General features: G+C 45.8%; 1 protein-coding gene across 1 annotated transcript in view; it reads right to left on the reverse strand.

Moving 5' to 3' along the window:
• Positions 1-5,288: 5,288 nt before the first annotated feature.
• Positions 5,289-19,562, reverse strand: part of LOC122405275 — a 142,407-nt gene continuing 128,133 nt past the window's right edge. Inside the window, exons 5-7 of the mRNA XM_043409897.1 lie at positions 16,986-17,158; positions 8,940-9,304; positions 5,289-8,607 (exon numbers count right to left, since the gene is read on the reverse strand). Of these exons, the coding sequence (XP_043265832.1) occupies positions 8,396-8,607; positions 8,940-9,304; positions 16,986-17,158 (750 nt within the window). The 3' untranslated portion in view covers positions 5,289-8,395. The remainder of the gene's footprint in view (positions 8,608-8,939; positions 9,305-16,985; positions 17,159-19,562) is intronic.

Consider the following 19,562-nt stretch of genomic DNA (forward strand, 5'->3'; position numbering starts at 1 on the left):
TCTCCCCCTCCCTCGTTCTCCCATGTCGTACGGTATTGTTCACTTTCGTTCTCGTTTCCTTCTTTCGACCTTTCACCCTCGCCCGGCTCGCTGGATCGCGTTGATTAAAAGGGCGGTGAAGGGTTATCGAGACGAAGGGGGTGTGTCTGAATGGTGTCCTGGGGAGAGATCTGTCTCAGTGAAACGTAGGGGTGCTATTTCCAACGAAGAATATCGCGTTGCTGCCGATTGCCTTTCAACGTCTGCTCTTTGCCACAATAGAAAGATACTGTATCCCTGGTTCTTGATTTTTATCAAATTTTCTATCGATATACGTTGGCTACCAGACTGAAACGAGATCGAAGCTTTGATTACAGTCGATCATAAACCACGTAACTTGATACTTGTATTCTCTATCTAATGCTCAAACTTGAGAACCGATTGTTTTAGTTTCATTACTATCTTGGTGAGTAGAGTACCCGGGGTTAAAGTATTGTTAATTAACGGCGACCTTCGTTTATGCATGCTGACGCGACGGTGCACAGTCTCTCGTCTGGCTGGAAGACTGGATAAAAAAAAGACCGCGAAAGAGTCGCGTGTGATGTTCAGTTTTTCGCTGATCTGGCCGCGTTAATGCACCGGGTGCGCTAGACAGACAAGCTTCGCTGCATCCCAGAGGGCCTATCACACTTTCGATTTCCTCCTCGCAGCAGCGCATCGCGGAACAGGACAAAGCCATCCTTTGTCGCTTACTCAACCGCGGTATCTGCCGATTCAACGTATTCCCGTCGATCCTGCTCTACGACGTATCGATCACCTCGCGGCTCCGAGAACCGTCAACGCTGCACTTTGTTATGCAACCTTGGCCGCGAGATTATTCAAATACAACCCCAAGATTGCCAGATACTTCAACTAACAGAAAGAAAATCATTCCTCGTTTATTTACCATTTAGTGGTCACGTTATTACTATTCAATTCGAGTATACAACAGAATTTTTATTTAAGCCTAGTAGGCTTAGGATTCCACTTGACATGTTAACTTTTTCTATTCAGTGTGCTATAATTTGCCCCTTGCTCTCTTAACCATTCACAATTCATAATCCAGTAAACTATAAATCGATAACGTATCGAGATTTCGAAAAAATTCAGAACAGACAAGACTGTCGCAGTAAACGCAGTGAAGTCTCGATTTCGATCGAGCGGCGGGGCAAAAGGTACACCGCGGCAGAGGGTAGACTCTATTACCCTAACGAATTCATTAATTAAAAGTTAAATCGAGTGTACATTGGTTCGCGTCCGCGTTTTCAGCTCCATTATTCACGCGGACCGATGTTACTCTCGTTCGAAGAGTTAATCCCGATTCTCGCCGGAAGGAACACCCCGGTCCGCGACGCTTAAAGTCGACGTCCAAGTATTTTCCGCGCTAATACTTCCGTTCGCGCGGTATTCGATACGCGTCGGTATATTGCGCGGCAGGAGAATGCTTTTGAACTGTTTACGATCGTCGGAGTATCTTATGAATTTCCAACGAGGAGGCACATTATAGAAAAGCTCGAACCTTCGTACGAACGCGGACCCAAAGAAGAAATTTATTGGAATATTTGTTCGCGAGAGAGATCGCCGAAAAATCCGACTCTTAAAAGATTCTGAAAAATATCGCGATATTTTAGAACGCCCCGCACGGTGCGTGGAAATAAATATTTGAAATTGTTGACGCAAACGCAGCCGCCGCGGCGCATTACGATCCATCCGTTTGGTTAAGACGTCACGTAGATCGCGGAGATGGGAACTCTTTTCTTCCCCGCCTCTGGCCCCGATGTTCTTTGCTTGTTCTTCGTCTCTCGCCTCCCCGTAGAGTTCCTTGATCTTTGTTTTAAAGAAGCTCCCCCGCGGGAAGAAATTGTTTTAATAGTTTTCCAGCGTCGGGGGAACGACTTATTTTCCAGGCTTTTCCAAGATATTCCCGGGTCTCCGTCGTCTCGTCTTTATCTCGCGACTGTTTCCGCGGCGCTCGAATTCCTATCAAAATTTGATTAAAAAGTCATCCTCGCGGCCGGACGTTTCGAATCGCACCCGGTTCCCGAGCCCTCGAGATTCAACCGGAACGCGAAGTCGAAGCGCGAGCGAACCGGGACCAGGATATTTGACTTATTGTTGGTTGTTGACTCGGCTAACTTCTGAGCAACGGAACAACGCCGTGAGGGCCAAGACACTGAACCGTGTAAGCGCATCAGGAAACACCAACGAGCCGCGCGCGTTGTTTGCACGAGCAATCTCGATGTAACGAGCCACCCAGGGCCCCGGGATTTCCAACGTTGATACTTTAAAACGTTTTTAGCGGAAATCATGTTACCGGCGGCAGCTTTATTAATCCTGGTTTCTCGAGCCGCCCACCCTCTTATATCCAGTTTTTTTCCGACCCCCCCTCCGCTTTATATACGGCTTCTATCTCGCCATTCTCGAGTATCGACGACCTCTCTCGTTCGTGACCGGGATCCAAAGGATCTACTAAGTGATTGGCTATGGTATACGTAAGCGAGGATTTACTCGGTAGACTTGAGATCTCGATCGAGCAGCTTGCATAATATACCGCGAATAGTTCTTGGTATCTTCGCCTCGAATAACAGGAATGCTCGCTTCTAGTCCCTCTACTTGCAGTCTGTACGACCAGGCGCCGGGTTAGACTACTTAATACTTTACCGACTTTTTACCGACAATGCTTTACTGGTCGGTAAGGTAGAAGATAGAAAATGTTATCAGGGTCAACGGTTACCGATTGGTAAAGCGTTAAGACAATATTAGGAGATTTTTTGAGGCTCGTTGGTGCCAAAGTCGTTTTAGGAGGAAAGGGACGCGAACGCAAAGAGGGATGAAAGGGATTCTGCCGGGTGGTTACACAACGTCTGATTGAGACCTCGAGGGATTGTTTAGAACAATGTGATCGTAACGGACTGTGTGTGCAGTCTTGTTTGCGGTCTAAACATTGATTCTCACCGTGGCTTCGGGTCCGACTAGAATAAGTTACTGTATCCGGTGTAGGCACCATTTGTCTAGAACCACGGACACCTTATCCGGTGCCTTCTCTTCGCGAGCTTTAAACAAGTATCGAAAATCGATCAATTTTAAATAATAGAAGAGCCAGAGCCGAGGGTGTACTTCACGTAGGGATTCCTCGGGATCGGTTATTCCAACCCCAAAAATGAACGTCTTCCCCGCAAGTATTGGCAGCGTGGGGAGGGTCGAGTGCCTGGCAAGACGGGCTAGCAGTATGGGTAATGCATGTCTGGGTAATTTTCCCGACGATATTCCCTAGGATTTATGGGTTATTAATTTTATGAAGCCCGGGCTACCTTAGCTTCTAACCTGACGCACGTGTTCGAACGACGATATCTCAATTACAGCGGACCGTGGCCGATCTTCCGCACGACCAGCCTCGCCTCACACGTTTCCACCTATTATACCATCGACTCTGTTCTTCGAGCACGATTATCTCTCGTTCCAATCGCGATTTTGCGCGGGAAATACGATAACAGCGCGAGACCGTACGACAGGGTCGTCCTCGTTTCTTAGATTTCGAACCCTCCGACTGGCAATCACGTTCAAAGAGCATCGTGAATCTTTCATCGATGTTTTTAATAGGAAAAAAATATATCTCTCGGTCGTTAACGAGTGCCCCCGCTTTCCGAATCTTTCGACAAGGCGGAACGAACCGGGAATCCGTTACCGGCGCAATAATAAGGCAACAAGAAGCACCCAACTTCCCGTCCGCGTCTATTTTCTTTAAGTTCGTTTAATAAGGCTAGGTTTATCTTTCCGCGAAAGATAGACGAAAGCAAGATAAACACGCTAACGAGAGAAGCTTCGTTCCCAAAGACGGAGCAGCCGCCGTCTTCCGAAATCGCGAACGAACTCGTCCCCCCCTCGTCTCCATCTTCCCGAAGTCCAGGATTGATTAATTAAAACGTTAATATAATTAATCCACGGAACGCGGTCCGCTCGACTGGAAACGTTTACGCGTCAAGGGCTGGTCTAACAAGCCAGAAGACACCCCGGTCCTTTGATTTCTCTGGTTAAACATTTGCATTGTCGGGTTCCGGGAGCTCCTCCTCGGCATTCTCGAACAATGAGTCCGCAATTAAATGGATTTTAGCGAGCGAAAGTCAAAGATGCGGGTCTTATTTAAAGTTTCGACACGCCACTTGGATCGTAAAGTGGATCCAGACAGATAAAAAGTATCAGAATTATTGGAATCGTTCGCTCGAATATTATTTGTGAATTCTTGAACGTATTTTTGACCGAGGCTGTTCGATCGGGGCACGGCGCGCGTTATTTCGTATTCTTAATTAACTTTCTCCGCGGAGCACGGTTAATTTTCTTTCCCAAAGAACAAATACCCTTCCAGCAACAATCGGGAAAAAGCTGAAAGCGGAAGGAACGACCGTCATTAATACGATTAACTGTACGCGAGCGGATAAAGACCATTCGCGAATGGCGGATAAAGCGGGCAGCGGCCGTGCAGCGTCATTGCGCTTCGCTCGTTCTCGAGAGTCGAGGGGTCGAGCAAAGGGCGGTTTCTACCCTCTTATCTGGCCGTAGAAGGGGCTCCAAGATCCGTACGCCTTGTAGGTATTGTGTTCCGACTACCTGTCCCTCGTATTCGCCTTCTCTCCTTCGGCAAACACGCCGTCCTTTATTTTCGGGTAATGTTGCGTGATAACAACCAACGCTGCCTGGCTACCCTCCGGTTGGAATTGCTCCGCTGGGACGATTATTAATATTGTCGGCTGGATCCCGCGAAAAGAGATCGGATCGTTAATGAAAAAAGCACTACTCTCGACGAGCTGCTCCGTTCATTTTTTTTTTTCCCAAGCGATCGATCATCCGTTCAAAGTTTAATTTTTATATAAAGCGTCTCTTTTCTGTTTTTAGTGGCTGAAAAGTAGGCTTTATCAACCCCTCGAAGAACGATTTAATTTCAAATTATTTTTCCAAACTTTAAATTTAATTTTGTTTAAATTCGCACGTAGAATAGATTTGTTTTATGTATACCTCGTGAATGTAAAAATGTGTTGACTATGAAAGTTGACATCAAGAGATTGATAAGACCGTGAGTGTAGTTTAGAATAAGGAGATGCTGGGACACGAAATGGTACACGAGTAGATCCTGAAATAACGGCTACTTTATTATTACACGAACACCATTCATACGTCACAAGTGAAAAATATCGGTTCGAACGGATTTTTATCGACAGATTTTATTATGTAATATAAACTTATGTGTTATACATTGCTACATGTTCTTGCTTAACGGCTAGGTCCTATCGGCTAGGTCCTTAGAGGCTAGAATGCACAGTGACTTGTACAGAATCGTCCTCCTTCGTTCCTTTCGTCTGTCATTGATTTGTCATACGTTCTCGCGAACCATTCGCGCGCGAGGGAGAAGAGAGAAACAGAGGAAGAAGCGTGCACCGGCGAACCAGAAGTAACGGAAACAGGAACGAGAAAGAGAAGGTCAGGGAATGAAAAAGGGGGGGAAAAAGATATACATTTACACGAGTGTTTCTTTGGTAACGTCTCCCTCCTTGTTATCTCGCGCTTTTATTTCTTAGGCAAAGTCCAGCTACTACTCCTTTTCTCTCTCCGTGTCGTCGAAACTTTCGTCGCGAAAGCGTCCCCTCGGGCGTTTAGTTTATAAAACGTTCATCCTTAATGCTGCTAAAACTGCGACGGCTTGGTCCTTCCTCCCGGTAGAAATGAAAGTGTCTCTTCTTTCGTCGTCCGTCGGACCCCCCCGGTCCTGTCTCCCGAGAAATTTCATCGTTTTGCGGATTAAGCGAAATCACGAGCATTTACCCCGTTCAGGCCCCCCCCCCCTGCGAAACTCTCCTTTTATTTGTTTCGGGATAACTGCTTTATCTGGATTAGCTTTCATCGAAATTAATTTCTCCAGGTCCCAGCTCTCGCGCCGATTGATTTCCATCAATTTTTTCAAAATTATTGCTTACACGTTTTTTAATTTCATCGATTCTTCGTCAGCTACGAAAGAAACATTATCGTGAACGAACATAGAACACGAGGGCGAGAAGGACAAGCCGCCGCGAACAGCCCCTCGCGGGGCGCAACGGTACGAGCCTATTTAAATTAACGTGTTACGATTAAAACGTTAGTTGTTAATTATTATCGTTAAATTTACGCCTAAGATATAATACACTCACCTAAGACGTACCTGATGATATCTTTTGTAAAAATTTCCCTATCACGCCGCGAGCATGGGCACGTCGTAGCACTTGGCGGAGGAAATATGTTTCGAACGTTCTTCTCCTTAAACGGTTTTCTCTTCTCCTTTCGCGGATCTCGTCGCGAAATCGCCCACCACGCGTCCCGATATCGTCTCGCGGGAACTTTCGCCGTTTACGCGAATTCGAGCCGAGGCGACGACCGGGCCCCGCATAATCGAATTAATTCAACGTTTTCCAGCACAGTTTTCACCCTTTGATCGCGTAATTTCGTTGAAACGGAAGCATTCGGTGTTCTTACTAACCCCGGATAAACCAATTCAACGCGTTCTATTCACCGGGTCCCGTCTTGAATACGCTTTTAACGAGAAAATTCCAAAGAGACCCACGTCGATAATCCTCCGGCAATAACACTCGAACGAAAGCGCAAACTCTACTCGAGAGACGAGTGCACGCGGTTAAAGGGTTAATAGAACCGGGGTACCAAGAATCGTAGGCATATCGATAAAGGGACGCGAACCACGGAAATAGATTCTCATCATTTCATTGTCCCGCGTTTCCCGCCGCGTCATTTTCATCCCCGGTTGCGATTTTTGTACGCCTTGTACCTCGAGATTTGTAAGTTCCAATCAATACCCGGACACTTTTTGGCCAGCACGCTGCTTCCCCCGTTACCGATCGTATAAAATCAATCCGATCTAGGATTTTAAACGGTTCAACATCTTGAAAGTCTTCAGAAATCTTGATACTTTGTTATATTTTAAACCTTGCAACTATAAATGTCCATATAGGACATTCATTTAAAAGAACTTGACCCTCGTGAATCTTGTAGCCGTGTGAATTTTTCCTATTTGAACGAAACAAAATTATTTTCTCTCGAAATGAAAAAATGGCTAGGAATGAAGTTGTTGCGCGGATCAACCGATCTAAGCAAAATGGCGGTCGTCTGGAAGTTTCGAATACGCGCGAACGATATCCCGAGACACGAGCAAAAGTCCCTCGAAGGCTGTGTCGATCTACGCGCAAGCCAGCCGTTGAATTCCTCGTGAAACTTTTCCATCGATCGTGTTCTGAATTCGTCCGGCATACACGCGAGAGGCGGTGTTCCCTCGTGCGAGTCCAATGGGCTAATTGCGTTCAACGCTTCAGCCTCGGGGAATTGCCGTCGATTTTTCGTGCCTTCAGAAAACTCTGTACTTTCTTTGCCGCCCCCTACCGCCTGCTCGTTTTATCGCCGTTCTCGCGAACGAACGAATTCGTCGGATATATCCGCCCTCGGTGGGAACTGGGACGCTGCCCGTTCGAGTTTCGGGAGTATCCGGTTCGGGGATTCGTTTCATCTCGGTAGGATAATTCGCGGACCGACTGGAATTCTTTCGAAATAATTCGCCGCGGGTTCAGCGACCGGGGCTTCAACGAATCGATGCTCCGTGGGCAGAGTTATCGCGCGTTTCTTCGACGGAGACGCGGTTGGATTTTTCGCGGAATTTTTTCGAACATACTCGAGAGGTAACCGGGGAGAGTTTAAGCCGGGGAAATAAGCTCGATCAGATCGACAAGATACAATCGGGAACGTTCGAATTCTCTGCGTTCGTTCGGCTGTACGTTAAGGGTAGTCCTCGTCCTCGAAAGTCGTCGAAACGAAGCGCCCTTTTCTCGCGACTCGTAGGCCAAGGTTTAGTTAAAACTGATGCAAGTATCGGAACCTACTCTCGTTAGATTGATTCGTGATGAAACACACCATCCGTATTTACCAAGAATATTAAAAATATTTTCTTTCGCGATACCCTCTTTTCTCCGTCGACCATACCGCGAGCCTCTCGAGCAATTTCTGCGAATAAATTTGGATTCGTTCGATGCCACGACGCCTCCAAAAGAATCATCGAAATGTCGAGGCAACTTTCGAGGCACGACTCCCGACGTCCCGATCGCCGAACGACCGTCCCGACGCGTGAAATCCTCGGTGCTACGACTACGATAACGTTATTGACGCGTTCTAGCGGATCACTAATGACGATCCACCGCATTCGCCTAGTTTTTTACTCCTTTATTTTGTATTGACGCGCGAGACCCACCCTGGGTCTTTCGAATCTCAGCCCTTCGAACGGTCAGGGTGAATCGTCCCCGCTCGGTGGATCATGTTCTCGGGATCGCTTTACCGATGACAACCACGACGACGACTACCATTGGTAGCTGTCCACGATGGATTTGCTGTCGGAGCAGGGGCTCGCGCTGCCGCACCACTTGGTCTCCTTCAACGGCGGACACGATGATCCTCCGCGGCGGGGCTTTATCGTTATCTTCCGCGTCCTCTGGGTCTCCCCAACCCCGCAGCTACGACTGCAGGCACTCCAAGGACCCCATTCCCCGACCTTGCAGTCCCTCGGAGGACCTGAAACAATCGTGCACAATTCTTACTCGGTCCGTCGACCTCGGTTTAACGCGAGACTCGGATTTAGACGGCGAATCTTAATCGAACTCCGACGAACGTTCGAAATCTCGACTCGACAGGAATGTCTCTCGGGGGCCACGACCGGTAAAAAAACGTCCAGAGAGCAAAAGAAACATACGCGGATCAAAAGCCGATTAATCGGACAGCGGTCGATAACTCTTGGAACACCCAGAAGTCGATAAGTCAGGCAGCGGTCGATAATTTGTTTATCGGTCGATAAAGTTGTAAGAAAGAAACGAAGTACAAGTTTTTGAGAACAAACGTATACTTACGCGTTCTCAGGCGTTTCCCTTTGGACGTAAGTCTATGGTGCTTCATCCTGAGCCTGTGTTGGCGCTGGGTGGTGATGTCGGTAGAATTCCAGGAATGGCCGAGACTGTTCCCGTTGGTCGCGTTCGCGATCTTCCTCTGAATGTCCTCGAAGATTTGTGCCTTCTGCGCCTCGGCCGTCTGCTTGTACTTCTGATAATACGGCCATCCTGTCTTCCCGTTGTATTTAGAGAATTTCGGCACGGGCGTTGCGGTGAGTCGTGGCCTTTGCAGCGCGTACGACGACGTGATGCTGTCCATGATGGCTGCTTTATTGTCCCGCGGAATGTCCGTCACCAACTGGCCGTTTCCGCTGGTCGTCCAGTACCTGCGACAGAGATCGATCGCGTCAAGATACGATTACCAGTTTCAGCAGAAGACTGTCCGGAAAGTTCGGAGAACGAAGGTTTCGGTTGGTCTCTTAAACTCGATTCTAAGCAGTTTAATATATCCCGTCGTCGAGGCGCAATCTCGCGTGTTTCCATCGAAGATGGACGATAATATAACGAAGAAATCGTTCCGCGGATCTAGCTTCATGGAAATTTCTTTTTCCACTTTTGCTCGTGGAATCGATTCAAATGTCCTCGACGCTCAGGAACGCTTTAGCATACATCAGGCAACGTTCGATACGATCGTCTATTCCGTGCTCGGTGATTTTTCCGGGGCGACGGGGTGGAAAATTATCGAAGCCGCCGACGTACGACGTGCTATTATTTCGCTCGTCGACGCAGTGTTTCGAAGAGATACAGTTCCACTCGTTCGTACTCGCACGCTATAACAGCGATTCGCAATAAATGAAAAGAAACTCGTGAATTCTTTCGATTTAATTTTAACCAAATGTTGTTCATTACGCTGTGTTGCTTTCACAAATACGAGCAACTGTACACGGCCGTTCAGACCAGAAACTAAATATTTATAACGAAATAACATTATACAGTCAGCGATTCAAAGGTAGAAAAATTTGTCTTTCCGTTTGATTTCTCGTTGAAACGCTGCTGCACCCATGGCGAGACGCTCGAATTTCTGGATATTGAGTCTGCGCAAATCCGGGGATGTTCTACACTCGAAAACAATTTCGGGAGTTGATTTACGGTTGCCATGTCTACGCGCGTACGGGACCAGAGAAAACGAAGGGAAGAGAAACGAGCACGTTGGGTTACGAGGTAGAAACGAAAGGAAATAAAGGGGAAAGAAGGAAGACCGATTCGCGTTTCGTTATCGAAACTTATTCGTTCTTGCGTCGGTGCAGTCCTCTGTCCTCTGCTCGGCTCGTGGAATGTTCGATCTTCTCGTGTTCCCCGGTATTGGACGATGCTGGTTTTCGGCGTCGGATCGGATTCCCGGTCGAGGAACACGAGCCTCGCGCGCACAAAATTATCGAGAACTTTATCGACGCGAAGCAGACGCCGCGAATTACTTGCGGCAAAATTCAAAAATTTCAAATCGTTTCGAAAAAATTATTTTTAGTTACAGGGGTCCATTACAATCATTTTTGGTGAACAGACATATCCCCGAAATCCTAACCACATTCGAATAAAAAATTCGAGTAGGTGTGACATTTTTCGGCGAAATTAAAAAATTTCAAATCGTTTCGAAAAAATTATTTTTAGTTACAGGGATACATTACAATCATTTTTGGTGAATAGACATATCCCCGAAATCCTAACCGCTTTCGAGTACAAAATTCGAGTAGGCGTGAAATTTTTCGGCGAAATTAAAAAATTTCAAATCGGTTCGAAAAAATTATTTTTAGTTACAGGGGTCCATTACAATCATTTTTGGTGAATAGACATATCCCCGAAATCCTAACCACTTTCGAGAAAAAAATTCGGGAAGGTGTGAAATTTTTCGGCGAAATTAAAAAATTTCAAATCATTCTGGAAAAATTATTTTCGGTTGCGGGGGTCAATTACAATCATTTTTGGTCATTACGCATACCCCCGAAATCCTACGCACTTTCGAGAAAAAAATTCCTTACCGAAAATCTAATGTGAGGCCAGAAATGCACCCCTGAAATTTCATGCGAATCTTTAAAATGCCATAACTTCTGAACGGATTGGGGGATTTTAATGTTTCAAAAAGCAAACTACGCGTACTTTGATGGAGAATATGTAGAAATCGCAAAAATACTCGAAAAGTTGATCCTTAATCCCGCAAAATGAGAAAAACCCCATAAAAATGGTCCAATTTTCAAACGGCCATAACTCCCACAATAGTAAGTATGTCTCATTAAAATTTTTTTCTGGAGTAGAGTTTATGGGTACCTACGAAAAAGTATTAGACAACTTTCCTGTAGGGCGTCAAATAAAATTACTAAAAATGAAAAACGATTTTTAAGAAAAATCGACAGGGGGTAGCTGCCTAAATCTTCGACGAAAAAAAAAAATTTCAAATCGTTCTAAAAAAATTATTTTTAGTTGCGGGGGTTCATTACAATCATTTTTGGTGAATAGACATAACCCCGAATTCCTAACCACTTTCGAGAAAAAAATTCGGGTAGGTGTGAAATTTTTTGGCGAAATTAAAAAGTTTCAAATCATTCTGGAAAAATTATTTTCGATTGCAGGGGTCAATTACCATCATTTTCGGTTAATAGGTATACCTTCAAAATCCTACTCACTTTCGAGAAAAAAATTCGAGTAGGTGGACAAATTTTTCAGCAAAATTGAAAAATTTCAAATCGTTCTAAAAAAATTATTTTCGTTTGCGGGGCTCGATTTCAATCATTTTCGGTGAATAGACATACCCCTGAATTGCTACGCACTTTCGAGAAAAAAATTCCTTACTGATCCATAACTCCTTACGTCCATAACTCCTACAATAGTTTATGGATTTCATTGAAATTTAGACTGGAAGTAGAGCTCATGGATATCCACACAAAAGTATTAGACAACATTTCTGTACAACATCAATCAAATTTATTAAAAATCAGAAACGAATTTCAAAAACAAATCGACAGGGGTTAGCTGCTGAAATGTAAAAAAAAAATTACTTTTGGCTGCGGGGGTCAATTACAATCAGGTTTTGCGAATACACATACCACCGAAATCCTACGCACGTTCGAGAAAAAAATTCTTTGCCGAAAATATAAACTGCGGTCAGAAATGAATTTTACTGCAGTCGATTCAAACAAACTGTTTACTTTATACAAGGCTCGAGCATAAATTTAAAGTGTATAAAAACTTGTTCCAGCGGATTGGGTTGATGTTTTTAATTGCACTATGTTAGAAATTGAATTTGCGTCCGGATAGGATGGATATTCATCGTTATTTTTGAGCGAATTTTTTGTTCGATCTCGGGAACGGTCGGAGAGACGCGTATTTTTGTAGCCGAACGTCTCGGGGATCGATCGAGACGCGATTTTCTCGGTCGACGAACGTGGAAATGAATTTTTCAGACGGCATCCGTGCGTCCCGCGCGCGGGGCGAACAGCAACGGGAGAAACCGCGCGCGAACTTTCCTTCGTAGAGCTCATTTACGTCGTCCCTTATTATTAATGGTCTCGTTAATATTAAAAATTGTGGGCGTCGTTTATTTACCCCGCACGGTTATTTACATTTACGCGGATCCGGCCGAACTATTTTTCACTTTCTTTTTATCCGCGGCCCTCTCCTCCGTCGCGCTCCGCCCGCGCGGAGCTTTAAACTTGACGCAAAACAGCGGAATAAAGCACGTTTCCGCCCCTTGGAATTTAATTATTTTTTCCCTCGGACGAAAACGCTGCCACCGAATGAAGAGTAGAACGCTTCGTATTTTCACGGGAGTCCATTGTTAACGTATTGCCCAAAAGCCAATTGCTTTTGTCTGCCCCTTGACTTGGTAATTTCACTCTTGACACGTTTCGAACGGCGCAGCATCGTGAAAAGAAAAAGGACAGATTGCTCGTTGTTACGTTAAATCGGTGCTGGTGTTGGTTTCTTTTTTCTTTTTAAAAACATAATTTCGAAATTGACTTTAACGAGAGGAAAATATTATTTATGTAGACGGTGGATTTGCACGGGATCCGGACGAGGGTCGCAAAGGAAACCGGAATTCAATTTGTTTTCCATCGTTGTGCCCGTTAATGGCTCGCCGGAAACCGGAGTAATGTCGACGCGGTCGATTCCTTTGACGCGGAAGATCGTTCGGGGGACGTTTAAATTCATGAAAATAGCCGTGGGCCGAATGCTTCGTCCGCTGTCGTTTGTTTTCACCGCGAAGCAAAGGCAAAGCGGAGCAAAGCAAGATTCGAGAACGCCGGAACGGAGCGTGGTTCTCGCAAAAAAAAATAAAAAATAAGGATCAACTAACGAAATTAATTCGGTGGAGATCGTGTCCGTGTCGATCGCGATTCGACCGCGGCCTCGCGTTTGCCGCATAAACGAAGATCAATTAAGCGAAACGTCACTTTCGCGAGCGCGTAATTGAAAATATATTTACGAAAATACGGTTATTATATCGGATTTGCAATTCAGATTGCTCATTACCGCGCCGACTATTTTAAAATGCAAATGACCCCGTGGAACATAAATTCGCGTCCGACAGCTGACGTAAATTCCGGGTCGCCGACCGCTTCCGGGTCCGCGACGGTCCGTGAAAAATGCAGAAACAGTCGGCGACACGCGCTGAACACGTTCCTTAAGGGTACCCGCGAACTTCCCTCTGAAAAATTCACCCTCGTCCTACCGTGCACGTAACGTTTCTCCTTCTAAATAAACACCGCGTCGTTTCGCGATGCCCCGCGGCTGCTTTCGTCCGATATTTTCAATCGGTATTTCGACAACAAGAATCCCGCGAAAACTCCTTTTCCATCGCTAACAAAGAGACGAGAGTTTCGTTGGATCGTCGAAAGATTCTCGGTGCACGGAACCGTTAATCGAAAAAATAAGTCGAAAATGTAGAACTTTCTTTTCGAATAAATCGATGTTAATTATTTATGGAACACGCACACGCACACTTGACTATGTTATAGACTAGTCTTCGTTGCGTTTGAGTTTATAAAAAATGTCAATCTGTCTCAAACTTCTTGATCAAAAAGTAGTTTTATTTATGCCAAGTGTGCACATGCTCCACGAACATTTAACATAAAAATCGAAGAAGAAGCTTCGTACAAAACATGTCATTCTACATTAACGGCTTACTTTTTCTAGACTTACCCCCTTAAAAATATCATATATATAATTTGGTATACATTTGACTGAAAAATGTCGAATTGAAATTCGTTGAAAAATCGAGATGTAACTTCAGAGCTGAGCCCCTAAATGCGTCCGAATAGCTGCAAAATCCGATCGGTTTCGTGCATCCGGAGTTGGAGACCTTCCAACCATACGTCGATTCCAACCAGCATCATAACCGGGTCGTTTTTGCCCTCCCCGAAGCGTACGTCAGTTTATCGTTGGCAAAATCGAAGACACCGCGGTTTGACACTGTCGGTCGAGTTAACGTCGAGTGCTAACAAGAACGAAGTCTCTCGAGCCAGTACGCGGACAGAGTTCCCTTTTCTCGTCATTCTATTTAGAGGAAAAAGTGGTCCACTTTTGTGAATAGGCGCCTAGGACACCGCGCGATGTATTGTTCGATGTAGCCTCATTGTCCAATAACAGACTTCTTTTTACCGTGGAGCAACATTGTTCCGGTAGTCGTCATTCGCGGAAACGTTTCTAAAGTCCCCTCTTCAATAGGTTATTATATCTATCAGCGCGAGTCACGTGGTTCATTCAGTCGTTGGAAAACGCGACAACCTCCGTGGAACTTGTCGTTGATATCCATTTCACACAGAAAAACATGTAATATAATTTCGGAGAATTCACAGTTGCCTATTCTCGCAAAGAAACATTTGAATTCCGTCTCATTCTCGTCATTTTCGTTGCGTTTCAATAATACGTGCAACTTTAATATTTTTATACGCGGAAATTTTTTGTGTCTTCCGTTGGAGAAGAGGGACGATTTCGTTCCAATTTCAATGATCGTCCTTTATTTGAAAATGCATCGATTTATGACTGTTTCTCGCGAGATTGATGGTTAGAAAATCGACGGCGGAAAAACGGCGTGCGTTTGATCGAGGCGCGGCGGGCGCTTTCGAGACACCGTTCCGCGACGTGAAAAAGTATTCCGTATAAGCTGTAAAATAAAAAATAAATTCGCCGTTCGACGGTGTTCCAATTTGGTTAAAAGTTTCACGGCCCGGAGCAATGTATTTTACGCTTGTCGTTGCTGTGCCAGCGTCAGGCATCACGGTGTTTCGTGAAACAATTTCCCGTTCCCGGGACAAAAAACATTCGTTCGATCGATCGATCGGCAAAGGAGAGCTTATTTTTGAGAAGGCTCCCTCGACGCGATTCTCCGACTTATCGATTCGAACGCGAACCGTAACCGAGGCACGGGATTTCCCTGTAATTTTTACTTGGGAGCGATTTTTTATTAAACTAGCGCAACATTTTCTGAGCGTAGATCGAAAGGACACGATAGAACGGAGATTAATATACGTCGCGTGATTTAACGCGAAAGTTTAAAAAATGAAACGTATAATAAATTCGTTGTCCTTTTTATAGTGGAGATATCAAACGTATTAAATATGTGTTTGATGCGTCGATTTCGTCTCGAATTCAAATGAAATCACGTCGAGGGCTGTTATTAATCGTGTATTTCGATGATTCGATACTCCGCCGCTACCTGAATCGTCTGCACCGAGCACCGTACTTGATTAAATAAAAAATTGCTGTCCCCGAAAAAGGTCGAGGCGACGCGGACGAAGACGAAAGTATGAAGTAAGGGAGAAGTCCGAGGCGTTCTCGTTCGTTTCGAGTCGATCGCGAGGCGATGGACACGAACAGCTTGGCCTCAGCCGGATATTACAACGATAAGGACACTCTACTTTGTCCGGGGCGTATCGCAGAAATTGCCGCTGAGAATCGGCAAGTTCGCGGAAAGTAATATCGTTATCCGGGGCATCGGATGTCAAATGTATATACGCTGACCCAGGGGAATCGCGCGGAGGAAACGTATTCGATTCGCGGACGCGGTTATTGCATTTTCATGGGATTCGGTTTACGACGGATAAATAATACATGGAAAAAAAGAAAAAAAAAAAAATAGAAAATTACCAGCAGCGGATGGTCGCGAGAGGAAATTAACAAAATTTGTTTCGATAGAGAATACGACTTTTCGCTAGCTCGAAAAAGATTTCAAACAGCACACGCTGGTTCGAGGATTCGAGAAACGAGTGCTTCGAGGGTGGGTTTGAAAACGTCAGGGTGCAAGAATGGCGAGAATACGGAAAAACAGCGATTCCTGGTGCGTTTCTCGTCGCACAAAGGTCTCGTCGTCGAGTGGGCGGGGGGCGGTTCTTTTATGAAACGGCATGCTCGATCGTAAAATGTTAAAAAGAGAAATAGGGCGAGAAAGGGGCGCGCGGGGGAGCGGAGAAAGGATTTCGTAACGATGCCAACAGGCCTGGCGAGGAGACTGGTCGCGAAAGGGAGAGGCAAACAACGGATAGACCTACGAGATACTCTTTCCCTAAGATCCGCGAAAGACTCTTTTCAGCCCCGACTCCCAATGACGTCCCATTTCCGGAACTCTTTTCGCGATACGTCTGGACATTGTCGCGGTCTCAGCCTGTCGGACCTGGATGTCCTTTATGCCAAGTGTTCATTCAACGTGTCTTCCTGTGTCCGGTCGAGGCTCCGTTAGCGAACGTTTCCGGCTCGCGACCCATTTTTCGAATTTCATTTCTGCCATTGTCCCGAGGCGAATCGAACGAGGTCGCCCCGACAAGACAGGACGATTAGGTCTTCTCGCTCTCGAATCGATTTATTTCTCCGGGATTCTCTCGCGTCGGTATCGCGACGCGAGCGCGTCAATTTCCGGTCCCCGAGCGGCATCGAAGTTTCGACAATTTTTATCTCCGCCACCTGTAGCCGGACGCTGTTCCGCGAAATTTAAAACTTAGCTCGGAGTGTTCTGATTCGACCGCGCACGGACGACGAGACGGACGAGAAACTCGATGAGAATAAAGGGGACAAGCGTACCTGTATCTTTGAGTGTCCATTTCCTTTCGTTCCTCGGCGATGGCCTCGTTCAGGTCCCTGTTCGGATCGATTCCCCGAGGGGTCGGACTGTTTGCTAGTAGATTGTCGTTACTGACGAACTCCACCTCGACGTCGTCTTCGTGATACGTCTCGGTTAACGTGTATTCTCGTAGCTGAAACACACAGGGCGGACTCTGCTAAGAAACGTTTCGATAGCAACGGGAATTCATTTCCATCGTTCTATCGATCGGATTGTATGGTTCATCGTTTCGAGTAAAATCTTTTCGCGGGAGAGTCTCTTTTCGGTATCGTACGTAGTTTCTGATAAATTTCCACCGTTCCTGGATGCACGGCTTGCAGCCCGGGCTACGAAACGCCGAGGAAGCAGTCGTTCCAAACTGCCTGAACTTTCCCGTAACGTTGCTTCATCATCACTTTCGAAATTTGTATCGACGGAACACCGGAGCCCAATAGCCGGCCGCGTCAAGGTGAGCTCAGCGCTGAACTTGGTGCATTCTCGCGCGAACAAAGCGCACCTAAATTATCCGGTAATGCCGTCGGATAATAACCGCCGGGGAACCGAATAATCGTGAAACAGAAGTTCATCGGGTCCCACAATTCTCCACCAGTTCCCTTGATACTTTTCCTAATACTATACTCAATAGAATGATAACACATTCCATACAACGTGTTTTCCTTGATTGCTTGTGAAATGCAGGAGCCATATAAACAGGTTCTTACACACTGTGCATCAAAAATCCGGCGATTTATAATGTGTTACAACATGTACAGTTACTGGTAATTCACTATAAATTGAAAAAAAGACTTGTTTTACGTGTCGACGATCGTGGGCACGTTAGACTCGTCAATTCTCGTCTGATCACCAAAGTGCAGCATCATTCGGCCGCATGCAATACGGGGATTGGTGACCGCTCCGGGGGGAAAAACGTTATATTATTGATACTTTATTTGCATACTACTTATATGTGTACTCAAATGAGTATATCTCGTGTACTAAATAAATAAATTACAAACAGTTTAATGTTAAAAAAAAAATTGTGTTTCTTATGTCTTATGAGAAATAACGCACAATGTAAAATAAACAACATTCGATAAAAGTTAAATGAAAAAATTCCATAAGAAAAAGGCTCGCCCAATTACAGTGTACAGAAATATACGGAGTAACTGTTAGAAATACTTTTATATCGAGTATCGACGCGTAAAATTCGATCCTGTTGCGCGGCTCGTCGAGCGAAATTTTCAAAAGCGACGATCTAACTGCAACCCCGGGAGGTCGTGTCTCTCCCACCCGCTTGGGTTTCCACTCCGTGATTAGTTCTCGCACGAAGGATCCCGAGGGATGCGCTTCGCGACGAGGTATCGGTTCGTAGTCGCAATTCATCGGCTCGTGGCGATCGATTCAACCGAATTACAGGCGACGTTTCCGCGCGTGTCTTTGATCCGGTGCCCGGGTGCCTTTTTTTCGCCCTACAAGCAGACAGAAGGGCAGGAGTCTGGTTCCGTTCGGCGGCCCGCTATCCGCACAGAAGGAAATTTTGAACTCTCGACGAGGGTCTCTCTCTCTCGTGGGTTGTGGATCGTTAGCGAAATAATAGTTCTTCTCTATCTTATCGACCGAGTCCCTGCCATCGTTACAGACCAGCAATAGATACGAATAATAGTACCATTCTTTCGCATAAGCGAGCCAACGTTGGGAACGTCTTTTCGCAGGGAATAATTTAACGTCCGGATGGATTCTCAGTGTACGAAGAGTAATTAACTTTATCGGGTAAAATTAGCCGTATCGTATTTTACAAGGCGCGAAGATAATTACGCGGCGATAAGGTCTCGTCAGCGACGGGCGAAGGGATTAAATAGGACGTACGGAACCCGTCCCTTTATCTCTTCCAGCGAGTTTTCGAGGGTAATACGATGACGAAGTCCCAGCTTTCTCTGGAACCTACTCGCCGTCGGGACTTTGAAACTGGGCCGAGTGCTAATTAAGGTCTAATTAATTGTTTCACGTACGGTGGCAGCTTCCAATTACGGTTTCCAATCGATTATCAGGGTCTGCGGCAGAAGTACGGGTTCGTATTGAACGAGACGGGAGCACGGGGCAAAAAGTTTGCCCAAAAGCATCCGGCGATCGCGAGATAAAGGCGACTACACTCGCGTCGAACCGAATCTCGTTTCTTTTTTCTCTCGATTAGTAATAATCTCTAATTAACATCGTTCGGTGGATGACGGCCGTCCAATTAATCGGCAATGATGGCCGTGTAGGTTCGCGCGGAGCGAATACGGACTTTTTATTTGGGTCAATGTGCTCGCCCGTACGCGAATTGAATCGCGATTCGACTTGCACCCCGTATCTCGCACGCCTAATTAAATTCGCAAGAGGATCTAATAAAGCGTTGCAACATCGTTCGAATCATAAACGATCCTGTCGCTCTTCGGACACGGGGAAGCGAGGATTTAGGAAATCGGATACGCTTTCTCGTTACAAGCCCGGAATCTTCTCGCGTTACTTTTCTTTCCCGTTCCTCCGGGGGTCGCGAACGTTCGGCCGGAGAAAAAGCC

The sequence above is a fragment of the Colletes gigas genome, unplaced genomic scaffold, assembly GCF_013123115.1.
Source record: "Colletes gigas isolate AHSC1104 unplaced genomic scaffold, ASM1312311v1 Colletes_gigas_Sc00004, whole genome shotgun sequence".
Lineage (NCBI taxonomy): Eukaryota > Metazoa > Arthropoda > Insecta > Hymenoptera > Colletidae > Colletes > Colletes gigas.